The sequence below is a fragment of the Nematolebias whitei genome, chromosome 14 (assembly GCF_014905685.2).
Source record: "Nematolebias whitei isolate Nwh7 chromosome 14, NemWhi1, whole genome shotgun sequence".
NCBI classification, from domain to species: Eukaryota; Metazoa; Chordata; class Actinopteri; order Cyprinodontiformes; family Rivulidae; genus Nematolebias; species Nematolebias whitei.
In genome coordinates this window covers 40,521,814-40,543,009 of record NC_056511.1, presented here as the reverse complement: position 1 = coordinate 40,543,009, position 21,196 = coordinate 40,521,814, and the positions used below count along the sequence as shown (strand labels likewise).

At 40.0% G+C, this 21,196-nt stretch overlaps 1 protein-coding gene across 1 annotated transcript in view; it reads right to left on the bottom strand.

Moving 5' to 3' along the window:
- Nucleotides 1–21,196, bottom strand: part of LOC119420315 (GDNF family receptor alpha-4-like) — a 48,408-nt gene that overhangs the window by 11,665 nt on the left and 15,547 nt on the right. The window contains exons 2-5 of the mRNA XM_037687704.1: nucleotides 10,009–10,275; nucleotides 7,566–7,658; nucleotides 7,102–7,471; nucleotides 889–998 (exon numbers count right to left, since the gene is read on the bottom strand). Of these exons, the coding sequence (XP_037543632.1) occupies nucleotides 889–998; nucleotides 7,102–7,471; nucleotides 7,566–7,658; nucleotides 10,009–10,275 (840 nt within the window). The remainder of the gene's footprint in view (nucleotides 1–888; nucleotides 999–7,101; nucleotides 7,472–7,565; nucleotides 7,659–10,008; nucleotides 10,276–21,196) is intronic.

Genomic DNA, 21,196 nt, shown 5'->3' with positions numbered 1-21,196 from the left:
GGCCAAAAAATGGAAGAAAGCCAGCTAAATATCAAAAGCTAGCTAGAAGCCAAAAATATCAAAAGATTAACTGAAAATTTAAAATGAGTAAAATGGTAGTTAAAGGCTAAACTAGCCAAGCGCTTACAAAAGGCTAAAAAAGAAAAAGGCTAGCTAAAAGTATCACAATGCTAATTCGAAGATAATAGTAGCAAAATTATACTAATAGCAAAAGGCAAGATACAATTTTAATGTAGCAAAAAAAAATTAAGTAGCAAAAAGTTAACAATAAGCTAAAAGTAGCAAAAGGCTAGCTAACAGCAGAACAGTAGCTAAAAATGTAAAGTAGCTAAACTGTAAGTAAAAGCTAAATGTAGCATAAATAGAAAAACCAGCAAGTATGGTAAAATGGATTAAAAGGATTTGAGAACATTTTAATATATTGTATTTCTGTGGGAACAATATTTCGTAAAAAGTTAAATATGTTGGGGGAAAATAAATCTAAACCTTTGCACCAATCTCCTGAATGAGCTGAATGCTTTTATACATGAATGGCTAAAATGCCACATTTAATGCACAAGTAGAGAGACTGCAAAAAATATACAGAAAAAAAAAACCTGGAAACAACAGCGTGCGTGCTGACATCGTTTAGACGGTGACATTACCTGCAGCTGCTCAGAGAGCTGCTGAAACCTGATTTTTATATCAAGTGAGCCGGATCCCAAAAGCAGCAGGCGACTGACCGTTTGTGAATATTTAGTGTAATAAAATAATAATCATAGGCTGGCTCTCGATGTTAGACAGCACCAATTAGGTCCTTGAAAGGCTGTGTGTCATTTTTAAAACTTCAAACAATTTTTTTAAATTTCATTTCTTTGTACTGGTTTATTATGGTTTCCTCCACCTCACCTATGAGTCCAGTATAAGCCTTCAGGCACATGGCTCGTCTCTCACGCACACAGCCGGAGGCAGAAACAGGCGAGGGCTGGCAGTTGTGTTGAAAATCAGCAAACCGAGATCTGAAACAAGCACACACACACAAATATGTATGTTCTTAATGTTGTTACTCTTTTTATGATCGTGAGGCCCAAACCAAAGTCCAAACCATGGATCAATGATGTCACTCGATCTGCCAGAGAAGAATTAAGGATGGTTGTTTGCAAATGGAAAAAAAAATCATCTGCAAGTGTCTTTTGTTATGTTAACAGAGAGTCTCAGAATATTGTTAAAACTGAAAAAAAGAACATTTTTTCTAACGTTATTATGAATCATTCTCACAATCCTCATGTTCTTTTTTCCACCATCTACATGTCAATAACTCCTCTGTAACTTGTGAAAAGTTCCTGCAGTTATTTACTAAAATGATCTAAAACCTCAGATCCCTGATCCCTCAGCCTTCGTGTGGATCTTCCACCTCCATCACAAGTTGTGCCGTCTTGCATAAGTTTGAGCCTGAAACTTTCAACCAGCTGGAGAAAACAGCTAACATGAAGACATCCTCCTGTCCAAATCATATTATTCCAACTTGTTTTTTAAAGAAAGTTTTCAAATCCAAGTCAATTTATTTATATAGCGTCAGACAACAGAAGTTTTCTCAGGGCACAGCACAGAAACATTCACATACAAATAAAAGCCAATTAGTAAAGGTTATCTATTTAAGGAAGCCCGCGGATTGAGTTGAACCTTCACTTCGTCAGTCTCCCATCACATGTGAAAATGTGTTGCTTCTGACATATTGGGGATTTTTAGAAGCAGTCTCAGTTCAGGTGTTGTTCCAGCCTGTTTTAAACATTCAGCTGTAACCGCTTATGAAGAAACCTAATATGGATGGATGTGCTAATATGCTAATATGGACTCATCTGTTTTGGTTTTTTGTTTGTTTGTTTGTTTTTAGGCCAGTTTCAAAACTTCATTTTTTAAATCAAAGATTTTAGAAAGGATAATTTCCATGCAGCTGATGTCTTTTTTCTTTTAAATATTCACAGCATTCATGAAATGTTTCAGTCTGGTTTGAAAGCTCTGCACAGCACAGAAACTGCATCTTTAAAATCTAAAAAAGTTAAATCTGGTCCTCTGGACATTAAAATACTACTAATAATAATGATAATAATAATAATTGTAGAAACGTTTTGTCTTTCATCTGAAAGACTTCCTCAGTCTGAGGTGCTGTATTCAGCTCAGTCTTATAAATAGCACCTTGGATCAACCAGTTTGCTGCTGACAACCAAAACCAGCTGCTCACATGTTCAAGAAGAACCATCAGCCTAACAATGGATCATTAGCACCTGATGGCTGTTTACTATTCACAGGGGGTTGAGCGATACTAGCAATAACAGCATTGTAAGAGGGGGACAGTTGAACCCGGAGGCCTCCACCCCTGTTTAATGATGGACGATTTCTTTTCACAAAGATGGCCTCCTTTACTCCGCTCTCAAACCATCGTTCCTCTCTATCAAGGATGTGAACATCTTCATCCCTGAAAGAGTGACCGCTGGCCTGGAGATGAAATTACCTTAGTGATCTACCTGGATTATTGAGCATGCATCAGGATGCACCTTTAAAAGTTTTTAATGATCTTTTATTAGCTACAGATTCAGGAGACTCTGCTGTTCTTTTGTTTTTTGATCTGTCCCCTGCCTTTGATGCTGTTGACCACAGGATTCTGATCTGCAGGCAGGGACAATGTGGTATTGTGGTAATGTGGCTCTGCACTAAACTGGTTCGGGTCTTACCTGTGTGACATGAGTTTCTGTATAAGCCTTGGGAAATCTGTTTCCTCCTCTGCCTCCCTCACATGTGGAGTTCCCCAAGGTTCTATTCTTGGACCCATGCTATTATCCATTTAAATGCTCTATTTAGGCTCCATTTTTAGGAAATTCAACATTTCTATTCAGTCTTATGCAGATGACACTCAGGTTTATGTTCAGTTTAAGTGCAATCACTGTATTTTAATGAAATCCCTGTTTGACTGCATTTTGAAGTAAAAGCTTGGATAGCTTCAAACCCCCTAAATTTCAATGAGGATAAAACTCAAGTCATCATTTTTGGTCCCAGTGAAAACCAAAGTGCTTCGCCTACAGATTCAGCTAACTTTGAGCCATTTATAAAACCTCAAGTAACAAAATTGGGAGATATTGATTCACATTTTTACTTTGTGAAACAGATTAGCTCTGTTGTAAAAAGATTCCTTTTTAAACTGAGGCTTTTATCTAAAGTAAAATGATTTTTAACCTTTAAAGACTTTGAAAAGTTGATTCATGCTTTTATTACTAACTCAACTACAGCAACTCTCTGTATGTTGTTAGCCAGTCCAACCTTTCATGTCTGCATGAATGTATCTCTCTGGTGCTGATTCCCTTCATTGGCTCCCTGTTCGTTTTAAGACTGATTTAAAAGTTTTATTGTTGACCTATAAGGCCCTAAATGGACAGGCTCCTCTAGCCCTATGTGCCTTCTAGATCCCTCACATCTAATGATCATTTGCTTTTGGTTGTCCTATGGTCCAAGTTGGTCCACAGAAGTGATTTGGGCCTTTTCAGTAGCTCCTAAACTGTGGAACCAGCTGCCTCTGTCATATCAGATGGGTTTCATTGGGGTTTTAAGTCTCATCTTAAAGCACATTTGTACTCACTGGCTTTTAATACGGCATGATAGTGATTTATTTACTTATTTCTTCACTGTCTCTTTTTTGGTTTTTATTGGTGGGTTTTTTTTCCTTCTAAGTTTTTATGGTCTGTTTTGGTTTTGTCTTCTCGTTATTTGTATTATGTGCAACACTTTGGCAACAACAGTTGTTTTTCAACGTGCTTCATGAATAAATTTGACTTGATTTGAAATATGCACAGAGGAAGAAAATGTTCTTCATCTGAGCGCAAAGAAGATTGAGTGCATTTTAAATTGTTTTAGATGTCTCATTTAAGGAGTTCGCAGATGTGAAAGCAAAATAAACTAGAAACATGTAACACACCAATGTCGCCATCATTGAGGGATTTGAGTAGTGGATGTTTTTAGTTTTAGAGATGAGTGTTTTTCTGGACTGGAATTGAACAGATAATGCCAGTAAACCTTAATAGGCAAGATATTCAAGTGAGTATAAGTTACACTGTGGAGAAGAACAGAGGTTTTTTTTTTTTTTGCTTGTCCTAAATGAGGGAGCAGTTTTATCCATGACCAGGTGCAATGGTGGAGCCAGGGGGTGGCCAATGGTGGCCTTGACCTCCATAGATTAACCTTCAGCCACCCCAATGATCGAGCTTCTCACCCTATCTCTAAGGGAGAGCCCAGACACCCTGCGGAGAAAACTCCTTTCGGCTGCTTGTATCCGAGATCTCGTTCTTTCGGTCACAACCCAAAGCTCATGACCATAGATGGGGGTGGGAACGTAGATCGATCAGTAAATTGAGAGCTTCACCTTTTGACTCAGCTCTCTCTTCACCACAACAGACCTGTACAGCGCCCGCTTCACTGCAGATGCTGCACCTATCCGCCTATTGATCTTGCGTTCCATTTTTCCCTCATTCGTGAACAAGACCCAAAGATACTCGAACTCCTCCACTTGAGGCAGGACCTCCTCCCTGACCCAGAGAGGGCACTCTACCCTTTTCCGGCTCAAGACCATGGCCTCGGATTTGGAGGAACTGATCTTCATCCCGGCCGCGTCGCACTCGGCTGCGAACCGCTCCAGTGAAAGCTGTAGATCATGATCTGATGAAGCCAATAAGACCACATGATCTGCAAAAAGCAGAGACGCGATCCTAAGGCCACCAAAACGGATCCCCTCAACACCTTGGCTGCGCCTAGAAATTCTGTCCATAAAAGTTATGAACAGAATCTGTGACAAAGGGCAACCTTGGCGGAGTCCAACTCTCACCGGGAACAAGCCCGACTTACTGCCGGCAATGCGGACCAGGCTCTGACACCGGTCATACAGGGACCTAACAGCCCATATCAAAGGGCCCGGTACCCCATACTCCCAGAGTACCCCCCACAGGGTTCCCCGAGGGATGCGGTCGAACGCCTTCTCCAAGTCCACAAAGCACATGTAGACCGGTTGGGCAAACTCCCACACACCCTCCAGGACCCTGCTGAGAGTGTAGAGCTGGTCCAGTGTTCCACGACCAGGACAAAAACCGCACTGCTTCTCCTGAATCCGAGGTTCGACTATCCGACGGACCTTCCTCTCCAGAACCCCCGAATAGACCTTACCAGGGAGGCTTAAGAGCGTGATCCCCCTGTAGTTGGAACACACTCTACGGCCCCCCTTTTTGAATAGGGGGACCACCACCCCGGTCTGCCAATCATGGGGAACTTCCCCCGATGCCCACGCAATATGGCAGAGTCGCGTAAACCAACAAAACCCTACAACATCCAGAGCCTTAAGGAACTCCGGGCGAATCACTATACCCCAATCACTATACTAAACTTTTTTTTTTTAACTAGAAAGCAAAATTTCCTCAAATGATAGGGCTGGTCAGTTTACATATATACATATATGGTGGCAGCCATCTTGGATTTTGACTTGGCAACCCAATTTTTGATAGTGACATGTCCTAAAACAAAATACAGTCACACACCAAAATGAAAGCTAGCACAATGCTTGTTATTCAAGTTATCCAGCTCACAAGATTAACATATACACATATATGGCGGCAGCCTTCTTGGGTTTTGATGGGTCAACCCAATTTTCGAGAGCAACTTTTCTTATGTAGATGAAGCCGCACACTCAAATGGAAGTCTGTAACTCACTTATTTTTCAAGTTATCCTGCTCACAACATGCACAGACAAACAGACGGATGGACAAATGTTATTTCCAATTCTTCCTTTTCCGCTTTGCGATCAGAGCCAAAAAGAGCTGTGTGTTCATGAAAACCACAGATTTAGAAATTCTTCATTTTTAGCTTTCAAACATCAACCACCTTGCAAAAAACCAGGTCGCAACATACATCTGTGATGGTTTTCTTTTATTTTCAGTTTAAATCATAAGAAAACTGCAGAAATACTGTCCAGCTTTGCCAGAAACAGCAAATATTTGTAATTTGTACAAGTAGTTGACATTAGTAGAAACAAATATAAAGCTTTGTGCGCTCTGACTATTATTATCAAAAAGCAACCTGCTGCCGTTTGGAGATTGTTAATGAGCTTGGCACACCAACTGAAGAGCCCACCTGCTACTAGAATGATTAAAATGGATGTCAACAGCTTTGGAGTCCACTGAGTCATTATTTATAACGCTGTCATTTTATTTCCAAATGAGGATATTAATCATACTAAAGTAAAAATTGTATTTTACGCAGATTAAATTCACTGAACTCCAAAATTACTCAATCTGACTTTACTTTAGTTTTTTAAATACAGAGTGTTTTACCTGATTTTATCAATAATTAAAAGCAAATCTGAGCCTTGATTTACATCTGAAGACGTGTCTGTGACGGGCGTTTCTCTTCCGCCCCCCACACCGTTTATTAGAAACAAATGGCTGCCATGAAAAATAAAATGATTTTTTAAATTTAAATCTGTTGTTGACATGCAGCGTCACCATCTCAGTTTCAAATGACTCTGCAGAAAATGTCTGTCTTACCATCATCTGTACATTTGAGCTCGTTTTGTGTTTTGAGCAGAGTATAATTGAAGAATTTGCCTCTGTAAAAATGAGCTATAATCAGACCAATATTCATTCCTTCAAAGAATGCTAGACCTTTATTTCTCCAACGTTTGTGGTGATTCATAAATAAAATCATTTTAAAGGCAGTTTCACACAACCTGTTTTCATGTGACGTTGTGTATTAATCAGCCTCAGACAAGAAAAACTGATTAAATCCATGGTTTTGAGCGCTAGAAATAGATGTTGGCTTTATTTCCCTGTGTTGTGCTGTATGATAACAGAGGAAATAACTGGCTGGGATGAATAATAGTGCGTCGTGAGATGCCATTTTCTTTCCTGGAAAGGAAGCCATGCTGGCTTCAGAGTGAGGGGAGAGTTTATCTCAGCTGGACAAATTCAGTCCATGAACTGTATTGATGTTGTAGATGAGTCCTAGCTTGTGTATTGTATGTTTTGTACAAAACCTCTTGACGTTTTTCATATAAAAGGTGTTTAAAACACAACAGAAACACGGTCTTACCTACACAGCTCGTCTCTGGAGCAGTAGTTCTGCAGGCTGAGGCAGTTGGGCTTGCCCACTCTGTCCTCCCCTCTTGCACTCTCCTCATAGGAGCACGATGGCACGATGGTTTTCCTCCGCCGCTCCCCGCACAGCGTGTCCGAGCAGGGGCAGAAGAGCAGAGCGAAGCTGTACTCCTCGGGTACTCGCTCCAGGAAGCGCCGCAGGGCTTTGTGACATTTCTGGCGGTTGCAGCCGTTGTCGGTGGCCGTCGCCCTCTTGGTGCACGCCACCACGTATTCGGACCGCAACGAGCCACATTTCTCGTAAAGGCCGCAGTCCTGAGCTGCTTTCAGACACTGGTTTTGACCATCCAAAGAAAGAGAGGAAGCTAAGGGGGGTTCAGGAGTACAACAGAGTATATCAGGGCCAAAAGTACATGAGCTCTGTTTTATTTTAGATCTGATCTGAAGAGCATACTCTACCTGCCATGATGGAGGCCATACGAGACATCTCTATGTTTCTCACCAGATTTAGCTTTAGTTCCTCATATGGGGACACCTCATACTCCTCATATGCTAAAAAAAGAGGAAAACAGTCAGGTCCAGGTGGATTAAAAGGAACTGGTCTGTGGGAGTTTTATCCTCCCAGCTGCAGATAGCTCTTAGAACGACCTCAGCTTGAGGAAACAGACCGAGTCTCAAATGTTCAACCCTTCTTTCACTACACCATAGACTAAATAGTGATAAGGAAAGCCCAGTGTTTTTTTGTTTTGGTTTGGTTTTTGCATTTTAACATTGTTGAATGCCGCAGCTCTTTATTATTATGTGCATGAAAAATTTACGCCAGCACAATACACTGGCTTTTTAGCTGCAGTGATAGGCAGCGTAACTTTGCTGGTTTCAGCTAAGAAAATATAATTAACAACATCTGTTTACATAACACTGAAATAAATTTAGACTCACACTTTGGTTTATTGTGTCTTTTACAAAAGCGCAGACTAGCTAAAACTGCTAAAACCTTTAATATACTAAAATTCTAAATTAATAACATCAGAAAGACATTTCTATGCAGAACTGTTTTTAAAGTTTGCATGCTTGTTATAACAGCCGCTGCACAGCATTATAGCAGCTGAACGATGACTTGGGACTTCATGATTCATAACAAATCTTTCAGATGTTTTGTATTTAGACAAACGTTTTATAAATTGTTTGAGGTCGTAGTAGTAGTAGTAGTAGTAATAGTAGTAGTAGAAGTAGTAGTAGTAATAGTAGTAGTAGTAGTAGTAGTATTAGTAGTAATAGTAGTAGTAGTAGTAGTAATAGTAGTAGTAGTAGTAATAGTAGTAGTAATAGTAGTAGTAGTAATAGTAGTAGTAATAGTAGTAGTAGTAGTAATAGTAGTAGTAGTAGTAGTAGTAGTAGTAGTAGTAGTAGTAGTAGTAGTAGTAGTAGTAGTAGTAGCAATAGAAATAGTAGTAGTAGTAATAGTAGTAGTAATAGTAGTAGTAGTAATAGTAATAGTAGTAGTAGTAATAGTAGTAGTAGTAATAGTAGTAGTAGTAATAGTAGTAGTAATAGTAGTAATAGAAATAGTAGTAGTAATAGTAGTAGTAATAGTAGTAGTAGTGGTAGTGGTAGTAGTAGTAGTAGTAGTAGTAATAGTAGTAGTATTGAAGTAGCAGTAGTAGTATTGAAGTTGTAGTAGTAGTAATCGTAGTAGTAGTATTAGTAGTAGTAGTATTAGTAGTAGTAGTAATAGTAGTAGTAGTAGTATAATAGTAGTATTGATTATACTGTATAAAGCCCCAGGTGGCATGGTGGCACAGTTGGTGGGGCTGTTGCCTCACAGCAAGAAGGTTGCCCGATCAAATCCCAGCCAGGGACCTTTCTGGGTGGAGTTTGCATGCGTGGGTGTTCTCCAGGTACTCTGGTTTCCTCCCACAGACCGAAAACATGCATGTTAGTCTGATTGGTAACTCTAAATTGCCCCTAGGTGTGAGTGAGAGAGTGAATAGTTGTTTGTCTCGTTTGTCTCTATGTGTCCCTGTTATGGACTGGAGATCTGTCCAGGGTGTCCCCTGCCTCTGGCAGAATGATGGCTGGACATGGGCATCAGTGATGTCTGCAACCCGAATAGGAAGCAGTAGGTAAAGATGATGGATGGATGGATGGATGGATGGATGGATGGATGGATGGATGGATCTAAAGCCCCACAGCTCAGAGCTAAAATGAGAAAACACTCTTTACAGCAAATATAAAACAAAATATGTATAAAGGCATTTACAGTTATCTCAAAAATCACAACAACGAGCTGCGGACGTGAGCATTAGCCTCGGTTAGCCTGCTGTGTCGGCTCGGGCTGCAGTGCATTGTGGTCCGTTTCCACCACTTCTCTCTCCAACTTCTGTAGACTACTTTTACTTCACTGCGTGGTGAGTTAGGGCACTAGATGGTACAAACCTGCAGTATAAATTTAAACAGTAAAACAAACTGAATGATTCACAGTATGGGACAGTATATGGTGAATGACTGGATAATTCAAACCCCGTCCAAGAGCTTATGAATGAAGAATTGATGAGCTAATTGCTAGTTCGTGAAAGCACAAAACCCATATGGATTTCTGACATCTCAATCGATGGTCCATGCTGTGCAGAGGCTTATCTTTCCAGGATGGCTCCTCTTGTTTCTTCTCTTCCATACTGGATTTCTGTTGCCTGAAATATTCACTAAGCAGTTCGTCACTGGAGGCTTTCTTGTCAATGTGGTCAGAATTAAATATTTCTCCAAATGGAGGTCGTTCAAAGAGCTATCTGAAACAGGCAAGAGAGTATTTCTTGAAACTTTTCCACAGAAACCCACTTCAAAAGATATGAACTATCCTCTTAAGCAGTTGGAGAGTCACACACATGCTGACATTTTTATCCACCTGCAAATCTCACAGTCCAGTAAACCTTGAGGCAGTGTTCCTCCCTGCGAGAGCCACGCTGACATTTGCACACTTGGAGGGGACGATAATGCTGCAGCGCGTGCTGAGCCTCCAGGCACTCGAGGCGGGCGTCCGAGCCGAGGGGCGACACGGCCTCCTCCGCAGCGCAGTACTCCAGGAGTCGGTAGATGCCCATGCAGGACGGCTCCTGCGTGCAGCCCTGCTCTGCCAGCAGGCAGTCCAAGGATGCAGATACGGGCACGCTACCTGAAGGAGAGGGGGAGAATTATCAGCAGAGCAGGCTGCGATTCGTTACCTTCATCATACACGAATAACATATTAATCCTTAAGCTAAATAGGCTTTAATAGGACAGGAGAGAAAGGTGATTGCACTGTTGAGGTTGCGCTGCCATACTGGTTGCTTTGCTGGAAATGAAGCAGAGGAGCTGAACATCATGGACAAAACACACAAGAACACAGAACATGTGTTAGATTAGATTTAAACTAAATTCGTGATTATTTTCTCATCCTCTCAATAGGATGCCTAACTTTTTCAAACGTTCAGGATCCAGCTGTTAACGGTAAAGTCTCATTTTTCTTGTCCACGCAACAAGAATCGCACACAAACAGAGTGAAACTCGTCTATTGTGCCAAAGACAACAAGAGCAACTCAGTAACCTTAAGGGCCCTGCATCCTCCGTTTCTCTCACTGATGAAGTTATATGACAAAAACCACATCGTTTTGTTCTCAGAGTAGCTTCATTCATCTCTTCTCAACACAAGGGCCAGGACTTTTTCTCTCAGGGAGAATATGCAAAGTATTACGCGACTGGTCAGAAGTTTGTGGGCATGCTGGTTTCTGCGGAAAGGCACTCAGACAGCAATGTCGTCGTTTTGATTCAGCTACTCCACTTCCAGGAGTTGTTCGTGCAAGGAACAGCTTAGAGGAGCTGTTGGCCGAGGCCGTCAGAAAAGTGCAGCACTCTTTGTGACAGATTTGTGGCTTAACCGTGGATGCAGATGCAGACACGGAGTGAAGACCCCGGCAGGAACAAAATCCAACACCGGGACGTATACTGTGCAGGGGTGTCAAACTCACTTACAAAAGGGGGCCAAAATAAAAACTCTTTTTCAAACTAACTCAACATCTTTTCGTGGTCACAAGTTCCTCAACAAGAGTTTGATTGGTCTCATTTGATGTTCTCTGTTGTGCTTTCAACATCATAATCAAAGATTACTGAAATAAATTAAGTTAGGAAACATTTGCAACACATACTGTGAGCATCATCACGTCACATAAAACATTATTTTTCAAATGTGACCAAAACAGCTACAATAACTCAGCTGTTCTTATAGTTTGACAAGGATTTGGCAATCATTGCTGTAATTTTTAACTTTGTTTCCTCAGCTATAGTATTCAGAGTCAGAGTCAGAGTTTCTTTATTGTCATTCGCACCTCATGTGGTACATGTGGTGGAGCGAAATTATGTACACAGGGTCCCAGTTACATCCAACAATAAAATGTATAAGAAAAACAGTAATAACATCTAAGATATGAACTAAGAAAAACATCAACTAAATATACACTAAGCACTCATAACATAAAACATTGAACATCAGCACAAACATGAACATGAGTCTGTGAGCAGATGTGCACGCATGAACACATCAACATTGAAACAGATCAGCAGCAACATGAAACAGATCAGCAGCAACATGATATGGTTTTTCACAGTGATTATTCTAGTTAGAGATTCATGAGTCTAACAGCCTCAGGGTAGAAGCTGTTCCTCAGTCTAGTGGTTCTACACTTAATGCTCCTTAACCTCCTTCCTGAGGGGAGTGGGGCAAAAAGTGTGTGTGCTGGGTGGGTGGGGTCCTTCATGATGCAGGTGGCCCTCTTCCTGCATCTGGAGGTGTAGATGTCTGTGATGGTGGGGAGACTGATTCCAACAGAATTAAATCGGTTTTGTAACAGTATTAAAAACAGATGCTAGTTTGTAAAGTCAAACTACACCGCTGTAGAACCAGAAGAATTCAGTAGTACAGTAGTCCCTCGCTACTTCGCGGTTCGTTTGTCGCGGACTCGCTCTATCGCGTGTTTTCAAAATAAGATTGGACACACAATTGGCTGACTGATGGATGAGCTGCACGATGGGCATGGATTTTTTATTTAAAATAAATTATTTTAAATGACTTAGCACCTGCAGGCCAGAGCTGGAGAAAAAGCTTCCTCCTGCACCTTTTTGCAGCCCTTACTGCAGGATAAACTTCCTCCTGCAGCTGAACAGCTGATCAGCTGTTCAGCTGTGCAGAGCAGGAAAGTGGGCGTGGCCAAAAACGCTTGCAGGTGGCTGAGAGCAGCGGAGGCACAGAGAGGGAAATCATGACATTCTGTGCTCTTTTAAAGCGTTTAGAGTTTAGAAACATTGTTTAGAATATTGCAAGAGTGTGGGAAGGGTTTTAAACTCCTTTTATATATATATAGTATATTTATAAATATATATATATATATATATATATAATCTAAAATAAACCACTAACTACTTGTACTATCGCTACCTCATGGTTTTTCACTTATCGCGGGGCTTCAGTGTCAGATCTACCTCAATAAACGAGGAACTAAAAGTACTGTATATTTTTATGAGTCATACTATGGCTTCCTTTACAATGATGATTCAACCTCCTTTTATAAATCCCTGTTGCTGACATCCTTCCAAAACATATTTTTCACAGACAACTTTTTATAGCTTTTATTATTATGATGGAAAACCCGATGTTCTTGTTATGTTAAAAAGCTTTTTAGAGGTAGCGGCTCAAAAACATCACATTCACGTGCCTGGCATGAATCTTGCTAAATAAACAACTAGACACAAAAAAAATAAAAATCCTGGTTATGGTAGCAAAAAATATTTTGTTCAACTGCCAGCTCTCAAGGATCGGCTGTTCTGCTAATCTACAAAAACCTGAACCAAAGCAGAGTTACTGAAAGGCAGTTCCTTCATCAACAACATAATAAAACACTGAAGTGCCATTATAAATGATTAGACTCCAAATGGAGAGAAAATGTGATAAAAGAAAAAAAGTGATTAAGGTGTTTTTATATGTTTTTATATGCGTGCTCTTCGGACACAGGGACTCATCTACTGGACAAAAGACTGCTGTTAATGTAGTTACAGACACAAGGAGTTAGAGACTAAACCTTTTGTAGCAGAGTCTCATCTATTTGGACTGAGCCTTTCAGCGGTGTCAGACACCGTCTCACCATGCAACACAACAAAACCGATTTATTTAACACATTTCAGCATCTCCCAGTGAGACAGCCATTACTTTGGCTTTCAAATGCCACTTACATACAGAAAGTTCATCTGGGCGACAGTGACATGCCCACTACTTTTTTTTTTTTAATTTACCTAAAAGCACATGCTACTCCTACACTGAAATCACTGCACTGTATTATCTGAGTAATTAAGAGTTTACGTCTACAAATGATTAACTTTTGGAGGGAACAAGATCTAAGATGGCTGCCAACACCAACCCAACACCAAAAAGCAAAACCAACAGGAACAACCCATCTGAACACAGAACCTGACAAAGTCCACCCGTTTCTGCCCCAATATTACCCAGCATGCCCTGCAGCTCCTCTTGTGTTAAAGTACATGTAATGTCAATAATTCACACTGGAATTTAATAATAACCCAGCGAATTTAATGCTTCTGTAAAGTTTTATCATGTAACGAAACCAAAATACATCTTTAATATTGAAAATTATTCATGTGAACCTTAATGGGATATTTGACCTTCATTTTTTAAAAGCAACTACAATTTCAGTGTGAATGTTTGAATATACATGTTGCAAATAAATGCATCACAAATCTTCAAGTGGTCGTAAAAAAATGCCCACAGGGCCTTCCTGAAGGCTCAAATCCATGTTTTGGCCCCTCCCACTCTACAGCATCACTGTAATCTTGTTTTTGATTCGGTTATTGCACAAACTCATCCTGCAGAGCCCCTGACTGAGTTGAGCCTTCTCTCCTGACAGTGAAGTCCTAACCAATGACAAACAACTTTCAAACATGTTTTTGCACGGAGAGACAAATTTAAAATAAGCTTTTTGGTTAACTGTATTTTCATGGATACAAAAGTCTTCAACTGCAAAATAGTTATATATATATTAAAAATGTTAAAGTAACTTTTCATATGTATAGAATTCTTAGGCCTTCCATGAAGATGTAGAAGGCCCTGTGGGTTCCCCACTGCTAAAACTAAAACTAATCACCAGCACATATACTGAGCACTAACAGACTGTTACTTATTGCACAAAATCTTTGCCTAAAACTCAACTATTGTATTTTTTTTGTTAGCTAAATAATTAATCGCTACATCATGGATTTTAATGTAACAATCAACAAGTGATCAATGGGCGTACATCTGTAATGGAATAAACATTTGGAGTCAGTCCAGTTTAAGATATCTGCCTCAGCTAATCAAACTTAGCAACACAAAAATGTTTATAACTCAGTCAGTTTTACAGACACTGATCTTAAATTTTGCTGTGTCAGTCGGTGGGAGTCATCCCTAATACATACACAAAGCATATTGTGCTTAAGCTATTTTGCTGAAATAAAACAATGCATGCACAATACAGCACTATTATAAAAAGATCATTCCACGATTCCTAACAAATGCACAGAACAGGGTTTTGACTAACGTCCTGTTCGGAGGTACAGTCGTCTCGCTGTCCATCCTGATAACACATTAGGCTTGTTTTGATTGACAGTCTTCTAAGTAGAATGAGCGTAAGTGAAAAGCTACAAATCATTTCAGAATGATTGTTTCTGCACGAGGAGCACAAAACACAAAGGGCCCGAGGCAGCCTGAGGGAGAGGATGGAGGGGGAGAAAAAGGCTTGCTTCAAAGGAAAATACATTCTGATTAAGTGTTTCAGGAAATTAGTTTCTTTTTTAATATACTTGACACATAATTATCCTCATAAAATACACTTTATACACATCTGACTACAGGCTAATAAAGAAAATTGCTGGGGTAGGAATTAGGCACACACTTCTTCATCATTATCTTATTAATTTTATACTTTAACTGGTAAAATACGACAACAGATATGGGTCGGTAGACGCAAAATATGTTGCGTAGAAAAAAACAAAGTAATGAGCTTAATGGAGGCTGGTCAGTTGTCGCCTGCTATATGGTTAAAAGTGGACAATAATGTTTTTGCCTGTGTTTGTGTGTGTAGTTGTTAGCAAAACTTCTCATGAACCATTGGACGACTTTCAGAAAACTTTTCAAAATGAGATGTACGTCTAGAACTGATTACCTCCAGAGTCACTGACCGCCTCAGCCAACAGAGCACAAGAACAAGAGCAAGCAAAAACATCTGACCTTGAGAGAAAGTTTACGGACGGACAAATTATACCAAAGCACATCCCGTCTTCAACTGGCGTATAATGACTATAACTACCATTTGTACAAGTATTGACCAGTACATACTGACCAGTACTTTTTTGTTGTGGTACAATCTGAGACTGATCTGACATGATCTGAGCGCCAAAAGATGGCATGAGTCATTGCTTCTTTTTTTGCTATTAATTATTTATAACAGATCTTATTGTTCCATATTTTCTTAACAGAGAACTTCGCTCTCAGGCTGCAGGTTTACTTGTGGTTCCTAGAATTTACAAAAACAGAATGGGAGGCAGATCTTTCAGTTCTCAGGCTCCTCTCTTGTGGAACCAACTTCCAATCTCTGTCCGTGAGACTGACACATTGTCCAGTTTTAAAACTAGGCTTAAGACTTTCCTTTTTGATAAATCCTATAGTTAGGGTCGGCTTTGGTTTCCTGAGCTGCCCCTTATTTATGCTGCTATAGGCTTAGACTGCTGGAGGACAAACTGACCACAATTTTCTCTCTGCTACTGTTTTTACTTACTCTGCTCAACCTGTTTTGTATTTGTAATTATTTTTTCTATCCTTAACATGTGTTTGTTTGTCTTTCAGATACACCTGGACCTGGACCTATACCTGGACCTGGACCTATACCTGGACCTACCGTTCTGTGTTCGTCTGTCTCTCCTTCCTGTCCTCTCAAACCAGCCGGTCAAAGCAGATGGCCGCTTGTCCTGATCCTGGTTCTGCTGGAGGTTTCTTCCTGTTAAAAGGGAGTTTTTCCTTTCCACTGTTGCCACTGTGCTTGCTCAGGATGGGAGACTGCAACGAAGCCAAGATTCAACTTGTCTGCTGGATTCCTTAGATAGAAAACTTTACTAATTGGCTTTTATGTGAATGTTAAAGTGCCCTGAGACAACTTTGTTGTGATTTGGCGCTATATAAATAAACTGAATTGAATTGAATTATTTGGGGTCAACTCTGGTTGTCAGCGAAAGTCCTCTGGAGAAACTGGATGAATTTTATTTGTTTTTTTTTAACATCCATTAGATGGACCTCTATAACTAATGACATTTAGGAATGTTAGGATGTTTGCTGTCCTGAGAAAAACAAAATGGTTGCTATTCAGTGAATTTTACAGATACTGAGCTAAAATTTGGTTTGTCTTTTTGCTGAGAATCATTTACAACACAATCTTAGCTTAGAGCTCTGGCGAGTGATATACATCCATCCATTATCTTTACCCGCTTCTTCCTTTTTGGGTCACTGGGGTCACTGGTGCCCATATCCAGCAGTCACTGTGCGAGAGGCGGGGGACACCCTGGACAGGTCTCCAGTCCATCACAGGGACACATAGAGACAAACAAACATTCATTCACACCTAGGGACAATTTAGAGTTCCCAATCAGCCTAACATGCATGTTTTTAGTCTGTGAGAGGAAACCGGAGTGCCCAAAGAAAGACGACGCATGCACGGAGATGGCATGCAAACTCCACCCAGAAAGGCCCCCAGCTGGGATTTGATCCAGCAACCTTATCGCTGAGAGGCAACAGCTCTACCAACTGCTCTACCAACTGATCCATATTCGTCCTCTCTTTATTGTTAAATTCATCCTACCTTTAAAATAAATAGAATACATCTCATATGTTCACAAGCTGACAGCAGCACAACCTTATCGGCCACACACACTTTGAAGAAGCTCCTGACAGAAACACAGCAGTTCAGGTCAGCTGATGCAGGTTTTATGATTTCAGAGGTCCATGTTTCACCTCTGTGTACGAGAAATATAAATAAAAGATGCTCCAGAAAAGCTTCCACAGCTTGAACCGTGTCTCCATTGTAGGAGGTGGGTGGGAAAATAGTATTGCACAAAACAATGAGTCACGGCTCATGAAAGTGTGTAAGACGATCGATGTGTGACCTGACCGTGTGGTCGTCTGCCTTTGAGACATGCTAGCTGAACTAACTGTGTTCACCTGCAGTTTAAATGAGATACATGGGATTTTTTTTATCTTTTATCTGGGCGGCAAAGTGTTTCAGCATTTTCCCTTTGTTTAGAACAAGACAAACAGCTGTTTTATTTCCCGAGAACCACTCACCGTCATGAACATGGCTGCATGTATGAGAGATAAAAACCTACACATTGGTAAATCTCACAAGCAAACAAATCTGCTGATTCAGCATTTGCTGTTGGACGTTGTTTTTGCAACCTAACCACTTCTGTTTACTTTGTGCTATTTTAGCCGTTCATACATAAAATCACTGGCCTCATTCAGGAGAATGATGGCGTTACTTTTGGGTTCTGTAGCTTTAACAAATATCTGACTGTATTTATAAATACTTTCAGCGTACTTGTCGGGTCTTAAGGTGCAGGAGGCAGATAAATACCAAAGCACTCCGATACAACTTAAAGACAAATTAAAGAAAACAACAGCAGAGAAGCAAAACGAACGTCAAGGGGGACATGGAGGAAACAGCACGTGACGAAGTCTGGAGTCAAAGAAACAAAGTAGACTGGGGTCGGTGAGGAAACTCAAGACAGGTGACTAATGCTGACTGGGAACAGGTGTAAGTGGGCGGAGCAAGTGCTGAGGAATTGAAACTTGTTACGCTGGATGTCCTTCCTGACACAACCACAGACCACCGAGCTACCACAGCCCTCTGTGTGGAGCAGAGAGCTGCCATTTAGGGCACCCAAAAGATCAGATGGTGGGGGTTAAGGGCCTTGCTCAAGGGCCCAGAGTGGGACAACTGAGGGTGAAAGCAGGTGTGTGCTTCACCTTTCCCACCCACACTTTAATGTTGTTGGTCCGGGGAGTTGAACCGGCAACCTTCCTATCACAGGCCCACCTCCTCTAACCTTTGTGCCACCACTCCCCCGTTGAGGAATTGAAACTGATGAAAAAGTAATGGGGGGGGGGATGAACAAAACTAAACACACACACACAAAAAAAATCACAACTCACAGGAAATAAACACGATAACCAAAAAGGAATACCGATAAACTTAATAAACACAAAGACTACTAAAAATAACAACTAAGAAAAAAAAAACTGATCCTGACTTCACTTGTTTTGTTTGTTTTTTTTAAGTTACCTTTAGTTTTTACCTACCTTTTAGCTATTTTAGCTAGCGTCTTGCTAAAATAAACTTTAACCTTTTACTAATTTAAGTGTTTAGCTAACTTTTTGCTACTTTTGGTTTTTAGCTATCCTTTTGATACTTTTACCCTCTAGCTAGCATTTTGATAATATTGCAAACCTTTAGCTACATTTACAGTTTAGCTATTTTGCTACTTTTAGTTTTTGTTAGGATTTTGCTACTTGAATCTTTTAGCTGCTTTATCTACTGTTTGGCAACTTCTATCTTCTAGCAAGCCTTCTGGTAATTTTAACATCACCTACTCTTTTGCTACTTTGATCTTTTAACTAGCTTATAGCTACTTTTTACCTATTTATAGCTAGTCTTTTAAATCTATGCTTTTTTTTACCTTTTGCTGATTTTAGATTTTTAGTTTGCTTTTTGCTACTTTTGATTTTTAGCTGTTCTTTTGATACCGTTCCCTTCTAGCTAGCCTTTTGACATTTTTTGTCTGGCATTTGCTGCTTTTAGCTTGTATCTACATTTACATTTTAGCTAGTGATTTGCTACTTTTAGCTTTTACATAGACTTTTGTTACTTTTATATTTTTGCTACTTTTGCTAATGTCTGGCAACTTTTATCTTTCTGATAATCTAAGCTGTACTTTTGATTATTAGCTAGCCTTTTGCTACTTTGATCTTTTAGCTAGCTTTTTGACATTTATACTTGCAGCTACTCTTTTCCTACTTTTATCTACCAGCTAGCTGTTTGATATTTTTAGTTTTTAGTCTTTTTCTTTTAGCTCTCACAACTCTTTGCTCAGATTCTTTAGCAAATTTCAGCAACATCATTCCGTACTCAGCATTAATACTGATATTAATATAATTAATAATATTAACAGAAAAGGTGTTTTCTCTGGTTTTAATACCTGCTGATGAAACAATGGATTACACCACCAGCTTTGAAATGTATCAAACTGCTAAACGTGTCTTAGAATGAACAAAATATTACATCTGAGCATGAGAAGGTGGCTGTTTTGTTGCTTTTGTTTGTTTGTTTGTTTGTTTTTACCAAAAACTTAAAGGAAAATAAAATTACTGTGATACAAACACTGTAATAAACTACTGATTTCTCACTGGAGAGATTCAAAGAATTTGTGAGGTAACATGGACAAAGGTTAACATCAAACTCAGCTCCAACAGTCACAGGTATAAATGATTTTGCAAATTCCTTTAAAAAAAATAAAAATCTGGACTTAGGCTGCAGAGCATCCCGACGGTCGGGCTGTGATTTGATTAGAGGGGAAGACCGTGGAGGGAGAGCGAGAACTGGAGGTGAAATGTTCTCGGGGATCGTGACAGAAGGGACTTGTCGACAGGAAGTCACAGCACTCGAGGAAGAAATGGCAGCGAGGCGACGAGATGAAGCAAAATGAGAAACATGCAAATAACTGACACTACTTGTTACAACTTGCTCTGATTCATCTGAAACGCTGTCAAAGTGAGGACATTATTCTCCACTGAGCTGTACAGAAGTATGATGGCTAATCTAAAAATTAATATTTTATGTGAAAGGCCACGAACCTCTCCAAGCTGATTCTTGTTTGTTAAAAACAAGGTATTTCTGGAACAAAACATTATGCTGGAATAAATCTACACTAACATCAAAACACTCTGTGGGTCCGTTTCAGACGCAGAATGAGTTTTTGCACAACGATCGCCGATCACTGGACTGACAGAGAGAGCAGCTGATTTATGATGGCTGACATGTTTTACTGTTACCAGTGCAAAGAGATATGGTAATTATATGTTTGGTCAAAGATAAACACAAAAAAGGTCAAAAATTCAAAGCGAAAATTAAATTAACTGAATTCCTTGAACCTTTGCACAGCCTCAGCGTTTCATGTCAAAGGTTTAAATTAAGATCGTCTTGTGCTATGACGGGAAAGATTTGGATCAATCCTTGGAAATGATCTCACCCACAATGCAACATGGTGAGATTTGGCATTAATTGTCACAAATGGCTGGTGCTGGTGAACCCAGTGGTGCAGGCAAGCAGGCAAAGTCTGATGCAGACTGGTCATTACCAGTAAACAGAAGACAATGCCTGGACAAAGGTCTAACACAGAGACACAGACTATATACAGTGACTAACGAGACAAAACACCTGTGAGGATACGCAGCTGAAACACATCAGGGGAAATGACAAACTGGGAATCCAGGGAGCACAGGAACAGAGACACAACACCAGATGGAGGCATACACTAGGAGAACACAAACCCTTTAGACAACAGAAACTGAGGATCAGAAGAACACAGGACATAAACACAACACAAGATGGGACTAGACACCAAGAAACAAACCACCATTCCTACATTAATGGTTTGTTCTTACACTGTGTTGAGGATAACTCTCAACTACTACCAAAAAGTCCATGCTCAATAATCCAGATATACAATCCAACAATTTTCAGTCAGGTCATGTGGACAGTTTCTTTTCCTTTTTTTTTTGCTGAAACGTTTCACCTTCCATTCGGAAAGCTTCATCAGTCAGTGACTGGTGAAGCCTTCTGGATGAAAGGTGAAACATTTTAGCAAATAAAGAAACTGTTCAGATGACCTGACTGAAAATTGTTGGATCTCAACTACTACCACATCAACCTTCAGCTCAATTCATAAAAACAAAAAACTCAATATAAAGGTTA